Raw genomic sequence first — 22,736 nt, 5'->3', positions numbered from 1 at the left:
ATCATTGCCAAAAATATTTTCGATCAGCTACCCTAAAGAAATAAAACAACCATATCGATATAAAGAAAGGAATATTTATTACATATCGACTTATATAGTTAATATATAATAATTAATTAAAACATAGCAATTCTATCATTAAAACTAGTAACATAAAATAAACAAGAACTATATAATATTATAGCAATCCAAATAATGCGAGTAAGAGAAAGTTTTGGCCCAAGTCCATAGACAACATAAACGTCAGTTTTCTTAAAACAATTGGGCCTTGATTCTGCTAATTTTACTCAAGCGACATACGATTGATATCCAACTAAGATTCAATCACGACTAATTATGATTGAAGCTTATGTGGCATTCCGCTATTTTTTCTTTTAAATAGACGTTTTTATCATGTCCTGCGATTCAATAATGAATCATTTTGTCTGCAAATGATTTACGATTGCAATGTGATTGTAGAGCAGACTAACCTAAATACCAATGGAATGCCATTGGAAAACGATTGGTCTGATATAAGTAGCACTAAGGTTAAAGCTGCTACTGAGATTCAATTGATATCCAATTGACACATTATATGATTAAATTATCAGAATTGATCCTCTGTTTAATATGAATTTCCATTCAGTTTTCAAAGTAAACAGTTGTTTTAGGAAAACGGACTTTTATTTTATCGGTATATTTGGGCCTATAGGAAGATTATCTCGCATCTTTTTTACATAATGTAATTTTGGATAATAATTTAATTTATATAAGACATTATTTCTTTCGTTCTTTCATCAGAACTAGCCAAGAAGTCTTCTGAAAGAATTAACTCTTCTCATACAGAGAAGGATTGAGCATTGATCTTAGCTAGCAATTTCTGAGATTCACTCTTATATATATTTTAGGTCCTACTAAAAGTTTTTCTATAGTTACATATTTCTGAGATGTTGTAACTAATAGATGGGCAGTTATTTAAAAATAGGCATGACGACTGAAAATGTAGATTCTCATTAGTCCGTCTTTTAGAGAACTCTCACAGACCAATAACAAAGAAGATACAACACGACGTCATAGGCACCCACTCCTAACCTTTAATGCCTTATATCTTAGTGAATTTTTACAGCCTTACTACAAAAACGTAAACATCTGTTGAACACTTGTCTAAAAAAATGACAAATTATGCCATTGAAATAAGGTCAGGCCTTTTGCAGCCACATTTTTTTTAGACAAGTGTTCAACAGATGTTTAAGTTTTTATAGTAAAGCTGTACATGTTTTTAAAAAATAAAAAATACGCTATAGTTAATACCAATGTACCTAAGTCAATAGTTTAAAAAATTCTGATCCAACAGACAAACTGTTGTATACAGTTTTGTGGGACGCTTTGTACCTTTTAGAACATACAATGTACCTGTAATAAGAAATAAATAAATAAATACGTATCCAATATTTTTTGGTAACCTAAAAGACAGAATAATTAGGATCACTATTTTTTTACATCATCACACCTATTATAAGAGATAATTTCTAAACGAGTTCATTATTAGGATTGATGACTGAAGTGAATTCTTGCAACGTCTGCGCTTGCAAAAGATCATCAATAGTAAGATTTTGTTCCCTAATAGTTTGTATTAAATCATCACTTAGCCGATCACCAACATTAATTTTTAAAGACTGAATTTTACTCTCATCGACTATTACGGGTGCTTTTCTTATTTCATTATGATACCTCTTCATATGATTATCAAGCAAAGTTTTTCTGACTGATTTATAATCACAATATTCACATTTAAAGGGCTTATTACCAGTATGAATAGTTTCGTGGCAAAGCAAACTTTCTTTTCTCGTAGCTTTATAATCACAGAATCGACATTTTAGACCATTACCCATATGTATTGTATAAATATGTTTCTGTATCTCATACTTATGCCTGCAAGTATAATTGCACTCCGTACACTTGTGTGCATAATGATTTTTCTGATGCATTACAAATTGGCATTTGAAATAAGTTTTAAAGGTACACTCCGTACATTGCAACGCTTGTTCGGACTGACTGCGTTTGTTGTGCAAACCGATTTGATCTTTAGTTTTGGTTGAGAAGTCACAATTGCAGCATTTGTATGGCCGGTTCTGACTGCCCGTGTGGTGTCTTTGAAAGTGCCTCTGTACGGACGCTTTAAATCTGGATGTGTATTTACAACTCGTGCACTGGAACGGACGTTCTTTAGATTTTGACTCTATGACTTTTATTGTATGCCATTCGACTTCATTCTTAGTGTCAACTAAGTAGAGATTTTTATCAAACACTTGTGTATTCCCATCCGATTGACTTGCATCATCGTTGTCCGGTATTTCAGTAACATCCGGCTTATTTTCAGTTTTTTTACTCTGTTCAGAATTACTTTCACTTTTTCTGTCAGTCTGAACTTCAGAATAATGTTTCAATTTATGCTTTTTAGACTCACACATGTATATCGTTTCAAATTCACAGTACGTACACTTCAATTTGTTAGTTTGCATACTTCTCCGTTTATGTACGTTCAATCTCCATTTAACTTTAGTGGAAAAATCACAAACATCACACTTATTCGCTTTCTCGGACACCTCATTATGAATTTTAGCCAAATGCCTGGATATGTGTCCTTCAAATTTGGTCACGAACGGACATTTGTCACATTTGAAAATTACTTCTTGCTTATTATGTACTCGTCTATGTTTCATGAAATTATGTCTGTAAGCTGTCTCATACTCACAGTGTTCGCATTTGTATTGTTTTTCTTCTTTATGTTTACGCTTATGTGCTTTGAGATTCCATTTGAAATATGTTTTGTACGTACAATCATCGCAGAAATGCTCTTCTAATTTTCCTCCGGACGCCTTGATTTTTAAATTGTGTTGTATCGTCATATGTCTTTGCAATGAGGTAGGGTACTTAGTGCAGTAGTCACAAATTTCACAAGCATATGGTTTTAGCTTATTATGCCCCATAACGTGGAAATCCATGCAGTTTTTGTAGACAGTTTTATATTCGCAGAGATCACAGCTTAGTATAGGTTTCTTTGAAGGGGATTCTGATTTCTTCTTCTTTTTTTTCTTTTTGACTTCTCTGTAATGTAAAAAAGACAAATTGTAATAAAAAAGACAAATTGTAATAAAAAAGACAAATTGTATGTTTGAATGTACGCTAAAACGGCGATTGAGATGAAACTCACAGACTCTAGTGACAATCTTAATAGGCGACAAGCCGATTTCCCGCGGTTTCCCAGTTTTAACTACTGCCCGTACCAGGATAAATTATAGCCTATATTAGTTGGAGAGAATGTAGCATTCCAACGGTGAAATAATTTTTTAAATTGGTCCAGTAGTTTTTGATTTTATCCATTAACAACAAAAAAACTATCAGAAATACAATTTTTTTCCCGTCTATAATATAAGGATAGATTACCCTTAAGCAATTTTAGTATCTTATATAAGAATCTCAATTAGACTACAAACTGGCGACACGGTAAACGCGGGAAGGCACCTACTTCCGTCGCAGAGCGCGTTATCTATCGACAAGTTTCGCTATTGGGAACCGCCATAGATTACTTTTTATCTAGGTTATGACCTATGGGAATAGATTTCCCGGATGCGGGCGGAAGCCAATCTATAGTAGTATTACTACTATGTATTGTATGTAAAGCTGAAGAGTTTTTTTGCTAGACACAGTACAGGACCTATTACTCTGATTTGAATGTTTCAGTGAGTATCTATAGTGAGTAGTATAACTAGCAGACTTATCGAAAATGAGTTATTTACTTTCTATCAAAAGTAATTGCCATTGAATAAGGATGAAACAGCTCTCAGGAAGTCCATCCTTATATAATATTATATTATTATATCTAGCCTGTAGTGTCCCACTGCTGGGCAAAGGCCTCCCCATCTCGCTTCCACTCTTCCCGATCCTTCGACCGTGTCCACCAATCCGGACGATAGGCGTCTAGTTCGTCACGCCATCTCTTCCGGGGCCTACCCCGCCTGCGGTGTCCATCCTGAGGTGTCCACTGGGTGATAATAGTGGCCCATCTCTCCGGATGCATTCGGCTGACGTGTCCGGCCCAGTTCCATTTTAATGTCGCCGCCTTTTGGCCTACATCAGCGACTCCTGTTCTAGAACGTATCACGGTATTCCGTATGCGATCGGTCCGTTTAATGCCTAAAAGGCTACGTTCATCAGACGTTACGTTCTAAGGCTACGTTCGTCAGAAAACTCACTGTGCCGTGGACATCTAAAGGCATCGTCATCGGTAGCAAAAGACTGACCAACTTGCGTTTTGCTGACGACATCGTTCTTTTTGCGTCTACATCAGCAGAGCTCCAACAAATGCTCCAAGATCTGAGCAGGGCAAGCCTGGAGGTTGGACTTCAAATGAACATGAGCAAGACACACACAATGACCAACAGCACGAAACGTAGGGTCGAGGTAGATGGGCAAGCTCTACACTATGTCGACGAGTACATCTACTTGGGCCAGTTAGTTTCTTTCGATAACAGGCAAGAGAAGGAAATAGATCGCCGACTCGAGAATGCCTGGAAAAGCTACTGGTCCATGAAACAATACATGAAAGGGGACCTTCCCCTTTCACTCAAGCGAAAGTTAGTCGACATGTGTATCTTGCCCGTCCTAACCTACGGTGCGCAAACTTGGTCTCTCACCGAGTGTCAGAAGTCCAGGCTCAGGGTTTGCCAAAGGGCAATGGAACGTAGCCTTTTAGGCATTAAACGGACCTTATATAATAACTAGGAAAATATTTTTTGCTTGTTCGTACCAGCCCTAAAGGCTTAAACTATTGAACTGAATTGAAAAATTATTTCGTTGTTGAAAAGATACACTTTTCCTTAGTATCGTAGATTATGTTTTATTGGGGAGCGGGAAGTACTTCCCATGGGACTCGAGTGAAAACGCGGGAGAAGGGCTATTAGGCTATATGTTATCCCTGTATGCGCAAAAGTTGAAACCGGACATGGCTAAAACCGCTGTCAGAACCTAGTATAACATAAAAATACTTACTGAACCTCCCCATCTCCATCACCAGGTGGATGCTCACTGCTGCTCTCCTGACCTTCATCATTAACCTCCACCTTCACCCAGACGCTGGCGAACATGCTCAGCATCTCTCGCTCATTCTGATCTGGTTCTGGGTCTGACATCGTGCACTGGAATGACAGAAGAGAATGGTTGAGTATTTTGGTAAAAAAGTATTATTTAAGGTAAGTGGTAACAGTACTGAATCTTTGTGCAGATTATAGAAAATTGAATAAATTCTCCTAAGCAAACCTAAGTGAGCGAAAACACAAAAAAGAAACTTGCAAATTGAGGACTAGAAGGAAGTTGAATAAAATTTTGTGTCGTGATATAAGAAAATCATAATAAGTCTATCACAAATTCTTGAGATGGGCATAACGAAAAACTAGATTATAGTTCATATCCATTTAAAGAATGATCTTTTAGTAGGTATGAATGGTAGGAGGATGAAGAGGAAGAGGAAGACTGAAGAAAAGAGGGACGGATTGGGACATAAATGATGATGCATAGCTGGGACAAAGCTGGGTAGACGATAGGATAGGATGGATCAGGTGAGTAGGTATATCAGAGGGAGTCTTGGATGGTACCAATAAGACTTGGTGCCACTCTCAGACTCAAGACAGCTAAAGAGAATTGCAACTTAACACAGAGTTTACTTATATCATATAAATTATATATGGACGCATATATAAGTTACATATATCTTATATGGACTACTTATTGCCAGAAAAACATACAAACTCAAAATAACAATTATACACCCCAAGGAAAGTCTAATTTGAAAAGTGTATAATTTATAACAACATTAAAATTCAAGGGCAGCCTATCCTAACTCCTTTTAAAGATAACTCTGTCTAATAAAATGTTAGTGTGCTAATCGGTACGACATAAGATGCAAAAAAAAAAAAGAAAACAACTGGGTTTGGCCGGCGGAAACGAATTGTAGGCGTAGTAACTGATTTTATATGCAATATACATAATAGGTGTAAGTATAGAGAGTTATCAGTAGTAAATGAAAAGGTTTTGCCTCGTAAAACACTAGTTTATCAGTGATTTAAATGCGGGCGACGTCTATTTTTAGCAAATCTACAAAAAAACTTGACGCTTTATATCCAAAAATGGAAACGCTCTCAACGCACTTGTTTTAGGGAAAAGCTGTTATACTCTTCACAGATTTATATACTTACACATTTATTCTGCAGATTACTAGGTTTTTCAAGGAACTCCAATGGCTGTAATATTACTTTTTCAGTGAATTTCGCAGGAAAGAAAATCAATCACAAACCCCCTAGAGACCTCATTATTGATATTGATAGATGTTCAGAAACTGGATTTCTTGTATTGCTTTTGTGATTACGACTGTATTAGTTTGTTTGAATATTGTGTAAATATTTTTTAAGTATCATTTTTAGAAAACTGTGTTATTTATCACCTGAATTATGTTTAATATACCTATTTTATAGAAAAATAACTACGCTTTAATTGAAATTCGCATAGAAGAATGATGAGTTATTTTCAAAGCTAGTTCAATGTTCAGAACGCATTTTAAATGTTCAACTTTTTTATTGATATTCATTACTCTACAAATATATTTCAATATAATATCATTTTGGAACATAAAAATAGGCTTTTCTTGAATAATTAATATTTTTAATAAAACTTAAATAATTTATTTTAGTTTTACATCCCAAAAACCACCGAGTAATGAAACGACATGAACTGGAACTGTCAATTTGTTTGACAGTGTCAAAATCGTGAATCTTTGGGTGAATTTGATCGTATTTTGGGTTACGAAAAATTAATAAAAATAAACAAAAATGTACACAGAAGTGGATGTATTTGTCAGTAATTACACTTTAATTGATCCGGAGATATATCAATTGTGGATTGAGGGCTGTTCTTGTAAGTATTCACCATAATAATGCAAATGTTGTTATCATTAATTTATCGTTATAAAATCTAATAGGAATGCTATATTTAGGCTCTGTTTTATGTAAGAAGGATATTAAGTGTATGATTCCTATCTTCTATTACAAGTTATCTTATTGCATGACGCGCAGAGGCAGAATTAAGTATGTATTTTTTGACATAGTGTGAACCTAAGTTCTATCGAAGGCCGCTATATTTTACGCGATATTATTATGGATTAATATAAAGAATACACTTCCATGGTTATTTTTTGTCATCGGAAGATGTTATCATGTTCTAAATCCTGAGTCACAGATACCTGCACTATTATTTATAATCAGAATATTGTATAAACAAAAAAAAAATTCATCTTTAGATTGTTTGATTTCCCAATAATGAACAGTATGAATTAGTCTCTATTTCAAAAGATATATTTGAATTTGTATTAAAATAAGTTCAGATAAAATACAAAACTGTCTGATTTGAGTTGATTTGATTTAACTCACTAAGACACTAACATATAGACTATTCTACACTAGGTGTCTTCTAAACTGCATCTTCTGAATACTACTTCCCATAAAATCCCAATATATAATCCCAAATAATACTATTTTACACAGGGATTGCAGTAGCTTCCCAGCAGTGAAAGAATATTTCAAATAAGTTAAAGTTAATAATATTTTTTTTAAATCCTCTTTATGATTGTAGTATAAATTGACCAGACTCTTTTTATTCCTAGAATTCCCACTTGCCTCAAACTTACTTAGGTGAAGCCACAAGAAAACACTAGTCTTAATTCACTAGACAATTGATTATAATGTTGGCATTATACCAAGATTTAGTTTATACACAATACAACACATGGTGTCTGCCATTCATAATAACATGAGCTATTTCTGGAAAAGCAATTAAAATATTATAATAGAAAAATATATCTTTAGATTGAAATAAACTTACTGAGATGATTGCTAAGATTCTGTACATATTTAACTAGCATTATGTATTTTTTCATATTTATATCCTTTTCAATTCAAAATCAATCAAAAATACGAATAAAAATTTTGGACCAGGGTGTCCATCAGGATGAACACCAACAAATAAATGGGGACTCCATTATTAAGAGAAATAATTATAAAAGCTATTGATGGCTACTCATCATCATCATCCTCCTGCCCTTATCCCAATTTTATTTGTGGACGGCGCAGCATGTTTTCTTCTTCCATACTCTTCTATCTGCCGTCATCTCACAAGTAACATTCTTTCTTACCATATTGATGGCTACTATACTTATTGTAATATATTGTCATCTTAAAGTGTTTGCATAAACAGTCGAGAGTCTAGAAGTTGGTCAAAGTGTACCTGTGTCTGCACAAATGCTTGTGCACTATAATATTCTTGCGCAGCTGGCTGATTTCCTGATATGAGAACAGCCATTGTGGCTGACAATTGACTATTAGGCCATCATCTTTATTTATATATTTTTACATATTTATTTAACTTTATTATATTACTTCAGTCTGAACAAGTTTTACTATTAAATAAGTAATGAATGAGTTGTATTTTCAGCGAGTGAGGCAGTTTCCACGTTACATCAGAGAGGCTTTGCCAAGCAGCACGGAGCTACAGTCGAACTTATTGCTAGCGATGTGCTGGATCATTACAGGTGAATACCTACTATGTTTACTATAGATACACTTTTATGAAGTTGTCGTTAAAAACATCATCATCCTCCGAGCCTTTTCCCAATCATGTTGGGGTCGGCTTCCAGTCTAACCGGATTCAGCTGAGTACCAGTGCTTTACAAGAAGCGACTGCCTATCTGACCTCCTCAACCCAGTTACCCGGGCAACCCGATACCCCTTGGTTAGACTGGTGTCAGACTTACTGGCTTCTGACTACCCGTAACGACTGCCAAGGATGTTCAATGACAGCCGGGACCTACAGTTTAACGTGCCCTCCGAAACACAGCTAATGGTGTCTAAGATATACTTAGAAAGTACATACAAACTTAGAAAAGTTGCATTGGTACTTGCCTGACCTGGGATCGAACCCGCGCCCTCGTACTTGAGGTTGGTCCTTTACCCACTAGGCCACCACGACTTTTTGAATGAAGTTGTCGTTAAAAACAAGTAACCTAAAAAGATGTGGTTAATCGAATAGCCCGCCACTCGATGATAGTCGATATCGCCGCTCCGCGTGAGGAAAAATTCGTAAAAGCTGAGAAAGAGAAAAAAAAAAAAATATCTTGACTTAGTGTGTCGTACTCCTTAAAACGGCGCGTATTATGAGGTTTCTTCTGTCTACCACCTACCAACTGTTACTGCTGTTGTTACTGTTCCAGCCTTTTTACCGTCCCAGTGCTGGGCTCAGGCCTCCTCTCACACGGAGAAGGATCTATCAACTGTGGTCAATAAATTAATCAAAAGTAACCTAGTATTTATAATTGATAGCCCGTATACATTGTTCATATGTCTTTTTATTGTGCAGGACATTTGCTCTCTTGGAGCGGTTGCTCACGGTGCCGTCGAAGTTGTCAGAGCAGATGATATTTCAAATCGACGAGGCGTCCAAACAGATGCTCATTGAGAAGTAAGTCAAAGGCTTCAATTACATAGAATCACATTTTTGCTGCACATTTTTAATGGCGATGTGACGAAGACTAAGACATTTTCCGCGATGCAAAATTAGCGGCAACACATGGGCACAATAAAATAAAAATCGAATATAAATGCGAAAGTAAACGACTGTTTTTCGCGCTTTCTCGTAAATAAATTGTGGTTCACAGATAGTGTGGACAGCGTGAGAAAAGACATAATAAAATAAAAATAGCCTTTATTCAACTAGAATAAAGGAGAAAGGACATAGGCTTCTTTTTATCCTAGTGTGCGAGGTAATTCCTACGGGACGCGGCGCTCCTCGATAAATGGAATATGTAACACTGAAAGATTTTCCAAATTGGTCTAGTAATACTTAAAATTTTTGCATTCAAGCAAACTTACAAACAACTTTTAACTTTATATGTAGATAAGAATTTCAGCAAAGATTCTGGTATATCTTTTCAGATATTATGACTTAGATGATGCAGTTATTAGAGAGCTACTTGGAAGAAAATTGTCTTCGCGTCATAGGAAAGATTTAGATGAGGTATGTATTAATTCAATTATTTACTATACATATACAAAAAAACTAAAAATTAGCTTAGCACTCAAATGCGCCAATAATTCCTATTTTTAACAGACTTGAAAAAAGAAGGTTCTTAGTTTGACATGTAAGCATGTACGTTTCACTACCGCGCGTATAACTGAATCGGTTTGACGCGGTTTACATCACAGTATTAGTCAGACTTATGAGTTTTTAAGCCTATTACCTATTGAACCCATTTTTTATTTACTTTTTAAAAAATTTTCTACGTATTTTTCTCACCGTCCAGGTAGCTGAACGCTCAGGAGCCCCGCTGCGGTGCTGCCGGCGGCAGTTCGACAACGTGCGGCGCGTGTTCAAGGCGGTCGAGGAGATGCCCGGGAACGTCGTCGCCAATATACGCACCACCTTTCTGCTGCAAGAGCCGCTGGCCAAGTGAGTGCACTGCAGGTTTAATCATCGGCACGAATCTTGAGCTCTGACCTTCACCTGCGCAGAAGTAATTTATTGGGTCCTTTTTGTGGTATGAAGTGAGGCGCGGGGGCTAAAGCGGTGATTGGCCCGCAGTGCATCGCGTCATAGCCGTCACTCGGGATTGGTTCTTTGCTAATAAATCACTTCTGTGCAGGTCAGCGCTCAAGATTCGTGCCGATGATTCTATCTTGTATCTCCGTGGCTGCGGGATTGTTCGCGCGAGTTACCTATAAAAGGTCTACGACGGAACACGACGGCTTTTAGTCAGTAAGAGTCTGACACTCCCTCACCGCTGCTAACCCACAGCGGGAGGGGTTCATTTGATGATTTTTACATCGTTAAAACAAAATAAGCATCTTGTCGGATGCGGGAGAGTGTATCTTGGTCCATGTAGCTGAACATTATTATAAATATTTTCTTGTTACTGAACGTTCATGTATGTGAAGGTGCAGGTAAGTGAACATAGTTTTTTAACAATAAATAAATTATAACTAAATACATGTACAAAAGTAAGGCGTATATACCATATTTCCACCCGCGTTTCGAAAGACCTACTTCTGTAAGCCGAACTCGGACAGAAAGTGTCTTTTGACTCCCAGTTCTAAGCTTCTTCCCCGCCAATTTTCAGCCGAATCCGTTCAGCCGTTCTTGAGTCAAAACTTGTAATTATAACTAATACAAGCTTCTAAATTACAGTAAGTTCATCTCAGTCGTGCGCGCGGCCTTATGTGTGGGTAACCCTTGTACATATACAGTGACTTTGTGTGCGTGACAAGAGGTACAGTCGGGGACAATACAGTTATTTAGGGGTTATATACGGGTGTTTAAAGAAAAACGGTTACTACGTAATTTAATGTTTATTTATTTTTAATGATTATGAATCGCTGTTTGAAAAATCAAATGATAAAATTTCGGATTTGCTACTCTCCAAGGTGAATTATAAATTCTGTTTCCATGTCAAAATGTCTATAGTATTCTTCTTTTTTCTTTTTTACATGTCGACAAGCATTACGCCACATCCCTTCATCAATTTGACTTAAACGTTCATTTATGAGTTTCATTATTTTGTTATGTTGGTCGACATTATGCGAAGCAATATAATTTTTTAAAATTCCCCACACATTTTGTTTACATTATTATACTAGATGGTACCTCTTTTTACATTCTTAGTCCACACTTTTATTTATTGTCCGCGTACCCCGAGCTAGAAACTATGTACTTAAGGAGTATTTAATTCTTAGATACTATCAATGTCAATTTGAAAAGACGTATGAGAAAATAATGAAAAACTATATTTAATAATAAAAAGCTTTGAATGTTGTTTTATTTTTTGAAACGCTTTATCTGACTCCTTAATAATTTCTCCATGAATAACTAGTATTTTCGTAAACGACTGTACCCATAACAAAAAGTGATAAGAACACGTCATGCTCGGACGACGTCACTGTCACACGAATGAAAGTTGTATATTTACAAGCCGACGCACACATAGGGCCGCGCGCAAATCTGAGTTGAACTATCTATAATATATTTTGTTGTTGTTACAGAAAGTATGGAGCAGTAGTGTTTATAGCGTGCATGCGGTTTGAGACAACCAAGAGGAAGTTACAGTATCTGTCCTTCAATGACTTCTATCATTGTGCTCAGGTAATTATTTATTATATATATTTTTGTATTATTTCAATTAGTTAAGTTTTAGAATTCTGTCGTATTAACAATGAATAAAACCGTATATAAAATAGCAAAGCAAGCAAATAGCTATAGGCTATAAGCGCAAATCTATTACATATTTTAAATGTTAATATTTATCACCACATGAGATTTTATTAGTAAATTAATAAATACTCGTTTGATTGTTGAGTCGAACTCGCGCACGAAGGGTTCCGTACCATTATTTAAAAACACGTTTGTTGTTTGGGAGCCCCCAAAAATATTCATTATATTCTAGTTTTCAGATTATTTGTACTATTTGTTGTTATAACGGCAACAGAAAACATCTGTGAAAATTTCAACTCTCTAACTATCACGGTTCCTGACATACAGCCTGATGACAGACGGACGGACAGAGGAGCGAAAACAATAGGGTCCCGTTTTACCCTTTGGGTACGGAACCCTAAAAAACATGAAACAATACATTTAAAAAATATTATTTTTACCATTTATCTTTTATTTGAGCAAGCGTGGTGATGAATGCTCAATACGTCTCTGTGTGCGAGGAGGCCGCAGCCCAGCAGTGGGACGATACAAAGGCTGTAACTGTAACTATTAGTAACTAGCGACCCGCCGCTGCTTCGCACGGGATAACAGTATTTCCCCACTATTGAAACACTCTATCTGATAAAAAAAAAATGCATGAAAATCCGTTGCGTAGTTTTGAAGATTTTAGCGTACAAAGGGAGGTAGGGACAGAAAAAGCGACTTTGTTTTATACTATGTAGTGATTACACTATATTGCAGGCAATAATGGGTAGTTGGACATATAGCTGCACGGGCCCGGAGTACTATGATACGGAGATGGATAGAGAGTTCCTGTTGGAGCTCAGAGAACTCAGGATCTTGCTGGATAAGGAGAAGGAGCATAAACAGTTGAGTATTTATAGATAAAAAAAAAAACTTTAAAAATACTGTATGCGGTTACATAATTATTATTACGTTAACGTTCTTTTATTTACATTTTTGAATATTACAAAAAAATATATATAAAAATATAAGCATTTTCATAGTTACGTATTACCTGAGATCTTAGAAATTTTTTACTTTTTTTCAAATGAGTGATCAGTTTGAAATGCCTGAAAATTTATGTAAAGATTCTACTAGTCGATATTTTAAAGATTATGTGTTAATCATCATTTACCTAGCCTTTTCTCAACCATATTGGTTGTCTTCTTCGAGTGCACTAAAATATCTATAAGCAATTACATACTTAATTGTATTTTTTTATTTCAGTTTAATCTGCATGCGTCTCAGACCAAAATTATTGGAGAAGTCCTATCAAGAATTGGAACTCAATTTTAGGTAATAAAAAATTCTAGAAAAAAAAAGACTAAAATATTGTAAAATTTTGCACAAAATTTAAAAATATATTTTATTCAGTAAATAAATGTATGTATCATAATATGTATCTTGAAATAAGCTGTGTCTATGTACTATGTGTTCTATCTTTCTTCTTTTCTGTATTCTGTGTGTGTATCTGTGTACATGAACTATTAAATAAATAAATAATATGTTTCAGACTATACACTCGAGCGCTGGTCGGCTTGGCATGTAACCTGCATCGCGGGAGAGAGTTACGATCCCTCTTCATAGATCTACTTGAAAGGTAAATATGTAACTATTTCACTTTAATTGCTTAAACATGTCATATATGTAAATAGTAAGCAAAACATTTAAATAGGTTTTTCACGATTGGCTCAAATATGTAGATTTTGCTGCTTAAAACTGTGAGCAAAATCGATTATTACTCGTAAGTGAGACTAGGTATGGCCATATTTTTGGCTCATTGGTAGACTAGAGGAAAAACAGAATAAGACGTACGGCTAGAATATTGTTTTTCTTGCTGCTCAAGTGAAAAGTTATGCGTTTGTTAAAGTTTTTTGCATCTCGTAACTTTGAATCCCTCGACTCGCTTAGGATTCTCCTCTAGAATCACTCGATTTGTTCGAGATTCAAACGGAATTCTTCGCTTGTTCGGAATTTACTCGCAATAAACAACACCTTTACTCTTAACTTTTAATACTTTATAACCTACTAGGTTTTGCCCGCGACTTCGTTCGCGTGGAATAGTGACTTCCGGCAGATTTTTGGTTTGACCAATAGATGGCGCTATATGTCCGGAATAAATTTTATTTTTATATTTTTTTTGTAATAAAAACAGACTATCATATGTCCTTTCTCAAGTTCCACTATGTCCGTACCAAGTTTCACACAAATCGGTTCAGTAGTTTAGGCGTGAAGAAAAGACAGACAGACAGACAGACAGACAGAAGTACTTTCACATTTATAATATTAATTAGGATTAGGATTATTACACATTCTATTTCATATGAACGATTTTTCTCGCTCGCGCTTTGATCAAATCAATCAATTTTCAAACAAACAGTCATATCAAATGGCTACTCCAACAAAGTTTAATATAAAATATATTGATTGTTCTTTGTATATTTTCAGATGTGTAGAGCCTCTAAGATTGGGCTCATGGCCAAAGACGGATCTAGCGCAATTTTTATGCGCCTACGAACAGTGTGCTCTACAGATGGATGTGTTGAGGTAAATATAGACCTTTTTATCTATATAAATAATATTAATTATTATCAACAAATTACAACTAGCTTGACGTTTCGGAAGAGCTTTTATAGGCCTATTTGAAATAAAACTTTTGAGTTGCGAGTGAACCGAAAATCTTTGTTTTAAATTAAGAAAGCTTTAGGAAATATCAAAATGATCCGATTAAAAAAAATCTTGAATGTTGGATTCAAGGCTATACTTACTTTTTATACAGCTGCGGGAAGCTGTTTCCCGTGCGATTTGGTGTTAAAATACTCACTATTTCCCACAGTTTCATCCAAAAACTTGTCCCTTTTCAAAACTATGATTACCAAATTTTATCCAAATCGATATAGCCACTTTCCCATAATTCTGAGTCTCATATCACTTACATATGCAGCAGGTAGCTGCTTTCATTTTGTCTGTCTCGTGCTGCCACAGTAAAAATGGCTTAACCGATTGAGATGAAATTTTGCAGGGATAAATAATATATTCTGAAGATTTAAAGGCTTATTTATTTACTTACGTTTTTTATATGTTTTTTTCAGGGAAGCAGACTTAAAAAGCGTTTGGGAGCGATATATGAGAGTTATAAGTCAATGTTTGTTAACTATGTATCATATTTAATACATTTACTTAATTATTATTAATTATATGTTTGTTTGTATTACTCTATTTAAGTAGGAACTTCACTATAGTAAACCATCTTGATCATCTCCTGAGCCTTTTCCCAACTATGTTGTGGTCGGCTTCCAGTCTAACTGGATGCAGCTGAGTACCAGTGTGCCACAAGGAGCGACTGCCTATCTGATCTACTCAACCCAGTTACCCGGACAAAAAATCTCAATATTACTACATATTTTATTTAATATTTCAGTTCAAAAAGCGTCTAAAATCAATAATAATATTTTTTCTATTGTTTTATATTTTTATATTGAATATTTAAAATGTAAACAATATGTTTTAAAAGGAATAAACGAAAAACAAATTACTCCATCAATTGATTTATCCTTTCAAGCAGAAGTTTATTTGTTTAATATGTATTTTTGAAGAAAGTCGTAAGTATCAAGATTGGGTATAGTTAAGAGTCTATAGAAATGGATTATAAATGTTATGTCTTATGTACCTACTGTTTGTAAGATAATTATTAAAATATTAAATGTATATTATAAACTTGCTTAAAATGTTAACTATATTTAAATAATGTAATCTAGTCTGTATGAAGATAGAAAGGATCAGTGGGTATCTATTTTCATTAAATAATGGGAAAAATTATAGAGCATTATGTTTTAAAAATGTAATCAATACATTTCATATGTTCAAGGCAATTGTAAAAATCTTCACCAAATAAAATTGTTGTACTTCAAAAATAAATTAAGAATGTTTTAGAAAAATAAAAACCCATAAATTCGAAACAATGTTTTTTATTTTTATTGTATTATCCATAATTATTATTACAAAAAAAAAACAATCTTTAAAAATATGTATAGATAAAAAATAAAATAAAAAAAATATACATAAAATCATTTTTTATCACAAGATAGTGACTATTTACAGTATTTCCAAAGTATTAAATAAACCATTTTTTTTGTACACATGCCATATTTTTACATATTTTTTTCAACTGAAATTGTTTATTAAAAAATCAAAAGAATTTTAATTTTTTTTTTATTTTTTCAATTTCAGTTTTTTACGTACTGTTAAGTATTATATTATCGAAATAAACATAGGATTAAATTAGAGGAAAAAGTTCACCCAAAGGATCCGAAACTACTGAACGGATTTGAAAAATTCTTCCACTGTTGGAAAGCTACACTCTTCCCAAGAAACATAGGCTATATTTTATCCCGGTACGGGCAGTAGTTCCCACGGGATGTCGGTGAAACCGGAAATATCTAGTTTTTTTTATACATTAAAATCCTATCTTTATTTCGATAATATAATAATTTGAAGATTGTATAAGATAGTCAAATCCAGGATATTATTTCGCGCCAAGTAATACTACAAACTTTTAGTCGGCCGATAGTTTGTTTGGGCTCATAAATCAGTATGAAGATGAATGGTAGTACGCACATTACAAAGATCAGGTGTTTAGCCGGTATCAGACCGACTGAAAACTTTGATTGGAATCAAGATTTTCGTAAAAAAAAAATGTTTGCCAACCATCGGCCGACCGTTTAGTCTGCAGATTACTCTAAATGTCCATATTAATATGTATTATTCACTCGTTTTTGTCCTTCATTACAAAACATGAACAGCCTTACTACAAAAACTTAAACATCTGTTGAACACTTGTCTAAAAAAAGTGTGGCTTCAAAACGGACCTTATTTCAATGTCTTAATCTGCCATTTTTCTAGACAAGTGTTCAACAGACGTTTAAAAGTTCTTGTGGTACGACGGGAAAGGTTTATGTATTATTTACGTACAAATATTCAGGTCAGATATGAATATTACATCTGATTTGCTTGACAACATTTTTACAGTTATTTTTGCATTTTTGTCGAAATATTTTTTCGCTTTTTTGTCATACATTTATTATTATTATTTCAGTCCGCTTTTTAAGTAATGTCATATGCCTTTTATATAAGTACAAATTCATCATTTTTGCAGAAATTTAGACGTACTTACAAAATCCTCAATATTTTTTTGAGAAATTGTGTTTTTTTATCACAAGATTACACTCAAAATATACCAAAATTAATAGTAATTTTTAAGTACACATTTTAGCAAATTTCTAATCAGTCAGTGTTATGTAAAACACTGTTTATCTCAATAGATAAGCTTCACAATTCAAAGGCACAATAATTTTACACTAATTTAGCAAATATTAGGATATGCTGTGCCTTTGTTAGTTGCGCAAACTTTGCGCAAAGTTGCGCAAATTTTGCGCTAAGTTGCGCAAACTTAGCGCAGTGTTGCGCAATTTTCGTCGTCAATTCTGTGTTCGTACTTTGCAATAAATATGCAGTTATTCTTAATATTTTTTGGGCAAATTAGTTCAAGTACTAATTTCGCATATTTTCGTCAATTTGGTATTATTTCTCAGTAGAGTCTATTCAAGTATTATCTTATATTTGGAAAACGTTTTGCTATACTATAGGTCAATATCAGGGGACACTTACAATTTTCAGGATATTTCAATAGTCAGGTAAAATACACACAAATGTCAATAATTTCATACACACTAAATATATGGATAGGAATGTAATTTTATTGTTTTTTTTTTCTACAAGAAATTCATTCGTTCCAACCGCATCGCAGATGCTTACTTATAATCTAAAATCACATCACTTATGAACTAGGCAATTTACACTTTTTTTTACTTGTAATATTTTAAATTTAATTTAGTATAAAAAGTTACATTATGACACCATGTGTGACGAGTTATGACGAGCCTTTTTCCAAACTATGCTGGGGTCGGCTTCCAGTCTAACCGGATGCAGCTGAGTACCAGTGTGCCACAAGGAGCGACTGCCTGTCTGACCTCCTCAACCCAGTTACCCGGGCAACCCGACACCTTGGTTAGACTGGTGTCAGACTTACTATTGTGTTATAATATAACTTTTATATTAAGTTTTGTATTCATAACATATGTTTGCTTCCCGACTCTAAATAGCCTTATTATAATTATGTACAAAGTTGAGCTGACTAACAATTTGAGCTTGATACAGCTACTATAATTTCGATTTTAAATACCAAAAATATTACTTTGAGTTTTGATTTTTTTATCATAATAAAGAAAGTCGTGTTAGTTACACAACTTATGTACTGCAAGGATGGGTGAACCGTTTAATTAAAGCTGAAAATTAGACCCGGGAGAAAAACATAGGATAGTTTTTGTTACCATCCGGGATGCGGGTGAAACCGCGGGCAGAAGCTAGTATCTTATTAAGAAAAATCACCCATATTGATTCAGCCATTTTTAAAAATTTTCAGCTTTACTTACTTTCATATAAATTTGATCGAAAAAAATGATGTTTTAAAAAATGTAGGAAATCAATTTGCAATGTATTACGGCTAAAATAATTTTTGTTTAAAGTAGTTAGAATAAAAAGTAATATTTTTGGTACATTAAGAGCGAAATTACAAAAGTCGGGACATATTAAATAACGCAATAATTTTTATTTCATATTTATAAACCTAAAGTTGCATTTTGAATCTCAAACAATTTAAACATTTTACAATAATAAACATTAATTTTAAGTAATATTTTGTAATATATTTTACATTGACTTAATATTACGTACAAGAGAGGTTTTTTCTTGTGATTTTTTTTTTCATATTTTTTGGTAATTTTTATTAAGAACGCACTCATTTTTAGAGATCCTTAAATTTAAGTAACATATCCATTTAAGAAGAGGCGTAAAATAGGCAACATTGACAGAAAATGGCTGCTATCTTTGTGTAAAAATTATATTGAAATCGGTCTATGCGTTTAGTAGTTTAAATGTCACATACTGATTGAAAGTTTTGTCATAATTATTGTTAATACAAATTATATTGTAACAACATACGCTTATCTATACTATTATAAGAAAGAGGTACCCTAAATGCTGCAAAACTACTGAAATGATTTGAAAAATTCTTTCACTGTTGGAAAGCTACACTCTTCCCGAGTAACATAGGCTATATTTCATCCCGGTACAGCTAGTGTATTTATAAGTTATAATTACTTATAATTTATAATAGCTTAAAAAATCTTAAATATTGTCTATTAAGCGCCAATTCTTACAAATTCAGTCAAATTTCGCAAATTCCGGAGTCGATAAACAACATGCAAACACATTTTTGTACTTAAAATTCGAGATTATCCGAAATTGCTAAACCGTTTTCGATAAAGCTACTCTATCTCTAGGATATGCAGATCTCAAGTGTCTAGAACTAACGGAATAAGTTATTTGGGTACTTGGAAATTTTCAAAAAGCGGGTAGTTTTAACATTTTTTTGGACTGAGGTTTTTTACAGTAAAGTTGACATCTAAATGTAAAATCTAATATGAGTTAAGAATACTGGATCTTAAGGAACCAATTGTTAACTTTTTCACCATATTTACACCAAAATTCCTTGGGTCTTGAACTTGTAAAAGTCCAGCTTGGAACTCTAGAGTTCATCCCATTATTTATACAGACAAAAACAGTCAAATTTCGGACCTCTAAAAATCCAATCTAGACCCTTACAAACCGCCATCTTTTAAACACAAATCCATGATCAGTCTCTTAAAAAGTCCATAGAAAAACCGACTTCCAACACAAGACCTCTTGAGGTCCAAAAATTCAAAGTCCATCGGACTTCGAAAGTCCATCATCACTTAGAAGAAAAAACTCGTTAATCCTGAGTCTTACCTTAGGACCTTTAGGGGGTCGATTGGACCTCGTAAAGGTCTGATCTCTCGTCGTGAGACCTCACGGTGTGAGGTCTACAGCGCGAGTTTTTGGGTTCCCTCTCATATGTCGACTTCGCAAATTTTCCTTTTTTGTGGGAGGCCGTATTTATCCTTCTTGATAACCTCCTGTTTTAGTCTTAGGTAGTTGTCTAGTCTTGATAGCGCGTATTCCTGGGAAAAAGCAATTTTTTATAAATAGAACAGTAAGAAAATAGATACACAAAAATCAAAAGTTATTTATTGAAAGTAAGCTGAAAATCAGCGCTTTTAGAAGATTCCACACTCATTTTCACTGGTAAAAAGAATTGGTGGAAAAAAACCCCTAACTTTTAGAAAGGCACCTATGACGTTATAGTAAGTTCAACTCAGTCGTGCGCGCGGCCTTTTGTGTGGGTAATCCTTGTACATATACAGTGACTTTGTGTGCGTGACAAGAGGTACAGTCAGGTACAAATACAGTTATTTCGGGGTTGTATACAGGTGTTTAAGAAAAATAGTTATAACGTAATTTAGTGTTAATCTTTTTATAACGATTCTGAATCGCTACTTGAAAAATCAAATGATGAATTTTTTGATTCGTTACTTTCCAAGGTGAATTATAAATTCTGACTCCATGTCCAAATGTCTATAGTATTCTTCTTTATTCTTTTGTACATGTCGACAAGTATTACCCCACATCCCTTAATCAATTTGATTTAAACGTTCATTTATGAGTTTCATTATTTCCGTCTTATTTTGGTCGACATTATGCGAAGTAATATAATTTTTTAAAATTCCCCACACATTTTGTTTACATTAGTCCACACTTTTATTTATTGTCCGCGTACCCCGAGCTAGAAAATATGTAAGGAGTATTTAATAAAATTCATCTTAGATATTTCACGTCATTTATTTCTTAGACACTGTCAATGTCAATTTGAAAAGACGTATGAGAAAATAATGAAAAACTGTAAAATGTTATAATAAAAAGCTTTGAATGTTTCATTTTTTGAAACGCTACCTGACTCCTTTGAAACATTTTCTCCGTGAAGAACTAGACATTTTCGTAAACGACTGTACCCATAACAAAAAGCGATAAGAACACGTCATGCTCGGACGACGTCACTGTCACACGAATGAAAGTTGTATATTTACAAGCCGACGCACACATAGGGCCGCGCGCAAATCTGAGTTAAACTATCTATAACAGTCTATGAACAATGTACATATTTTTGTGTGACCTGAATCAAAAATTTTTTGATGTGTAATTATCTCAACCATTTTGATGAATATTATTGCTCAGTATTGCTCAGTAAAAGTATATCTAAAAAACCAATACTTAAAAGATTCCGGCAAAAAACATAAGTATGGATAAAGAATAGATATATTCAAATATAGTCCATATTTGATTTGAACCGGTATTTGAACAAGAGATTTTATCCATGATTATAAACAGCCTTAAAGCCAAATATGGACTATATTTGAATATCTCTCTCTGTCCATATTGGAATCTTTTATACTTGGAATACAGAATCTTTAGGAAAGTTGTTTATAATCATGGGTAAAATCACAAGTATCGATCACTAAATAATTACCAGTCACTACAGACAAACTTAAAATTAATGTGATCGTATTTAAAACTCACCCAATAACCAAAAGGTATTTGACTCTTCGAGGCATTAACGATAGACCAGAGCGCCCAGAACAGATGCGAGGCACAAGCGAACGCCTCGACCTCGTCTAACAGCTTGTTCACATCGTCTAGCGTGGCCTCCGACTTGTCCGGACTGCCGGCCTGGTAGTGCTTCAGATATTCGCGGATAAATATTTCCTATAGCAAACAAAAAAAATTACCGTGAAAAAAAAATTACCGGCGGAAAAATTACCACAAAAAAAAACCCAGATGAACGAAACACTGCCGAAAAACTCGCTCAGAAACTAATCTATCAAGGTAAAAACGCTGCATTGAGAAAGATCGAATTGTGCAACGAATATCACTGAAAAAACAACGCTGTCACATCTATCATATTATTAACCGACTTCCAAAAAAAATGAATTCCAAATTCACCCAAATTTTTTCCTAATTACAACACTCGACACAACAACCGATTTCCATAACCTATCCATCCTACATCTCGCGATTGAAAGACACAATAGATATTAGTATGAGTATGTCCGGAAGACGCTGGATGCAGGTCGCCTCCAACAGGTATCTGTGGAGATCTAAGGGGGAGGCCTATGTTCAGCAGTGGACGTGCTATGCCTGAGATGATGATGATGATGAGTATGTATAAGTGTTGCGTGAACAGATGCGAGGCACAAGCGAACGCCTCGACCTCGTCTAACAGCTTGTTCACATCGTCCAACGTGGCCTCCGACTTGTCCGGACTGCCGGCCTGGTAGTGCTTCAGATACTCGCGAATGAATATTTCCTGTAGCAAACAAAAGAAATTACCGTGATAAAAAAAAATTACCGACAGGAAAAAATTACCAGCAAAAAAAAAAACGGTGGCTCAGTATCTTTCGCTCAGAAATCGGTCA

General features: G+C 34.4%; 3 protein-coding genes across 5 annotated transcripts in view; 1 reads left to right on the top strand and 2 right to left on the bottom strand.

The window, feature by feature from the left end:
- Positions 1 to 56: 56 nt before the first annotated feature.
- Positions 57 to 6,388, bottom strand: LOC110377840 (zinc finger protein 761). The gene is made up of 3 exons (XM_064042700.1): positions 6,234 to 6,388; positions 5,032 to 5,177; positions 57 to 3,087 (listed from the first exon to the last, which is right to left on the bottom strand). Exons 2-3 carry the CDS (start codon positions 5,169 to 5,171, stop codon positions 1,509 to 1,511), a joined length of 1,719 nt encoding a protein of 572 aa, XP_063898770.1. The 5' UTR covers positions 5,172 to 5,177; positions 6,234 to 6,388; the 3' UTR covers positions 57 to 1,508.
- Positions 6,389 to 6,776: 388 nt separating this feature from the next.
- LOC110377833 (acidic fibroblast growth factor intracellular-binding protein) lies at positions 6,777 to 15,478 on the top strand. Its single transcript, XM_064042605.1, has 11 exons — positions 6,777 to 6,948; positions 8,521 to 8,617; positions 9,442 to 9,543; positions 10,017 to 10,098; positions 10,385 to 10,530; positions 12,117 to 12,216; positions 13,027 to 13,154; positions 13,516 to 13,584; positions 13,802 to 13,888; positions 14,737 to 14,835; positions 15,381 to 15,478. The coding sequence occupies exons 1-11, from the start codon at positions 6,864 to 6,866 to the stop codon at positions 15,457 to 15,459; spliced, it is 1,074 nt and encodes a 357-aa protein (XP_063898675.1). The 5' UTR covers positions 6,777 to 6,863; the 3' UTR covers positions 15,460 to 15,478.
- Positions 15,479 to 16,240: 762 nt separating this feature from the next.
- The window catches only part of LOC110377830 (choline/ethanolamine kinase), a 29,315-nt gene continuing 22,819 nt past the window's right edge, over positions 16,241 to 22,736 (bottom strand). For 2 of the 3 annotated variants that reach the window (XM_064042601.1, XM_064042600.1), the window contains exon 10: positions 22,265 to 22,627. In XM_064042601.1, the coding sequence (XP_063898671.1) occupies positions 22,280 to 22,627 (348 nt within the window). In that variant the 3' untranslated portion in view covers positions 22,265 to 22,279. Of the gene's footprint in view, positions 20,388 to 21,840; positions 22,027 to 22,264; positions 22,628 to 22,736 lie in introns of those variants that run through there. The other variant, XM_064042602.1, reaches the window with a different exon arrangement.

Source organism: Helicoverpa armigera, chromosome 29 (assembly GCF_030705265.1).
Source record: "Helicoverpa armigera isolate CAAS_96S chromosome 29, ASM3070526v1, whole genome shotgun sequence".
NCBI lineage: Eukaryota > Metazoa > Arthropoda > Insecta > Lepidoptera > Noctuidae > Helicoverpa > Helicoverpa armigera.
Note: the sequence above shows the minus strand (reverse complement) of the source record. Positions and strands in the feature narration are given on the sequence as shown.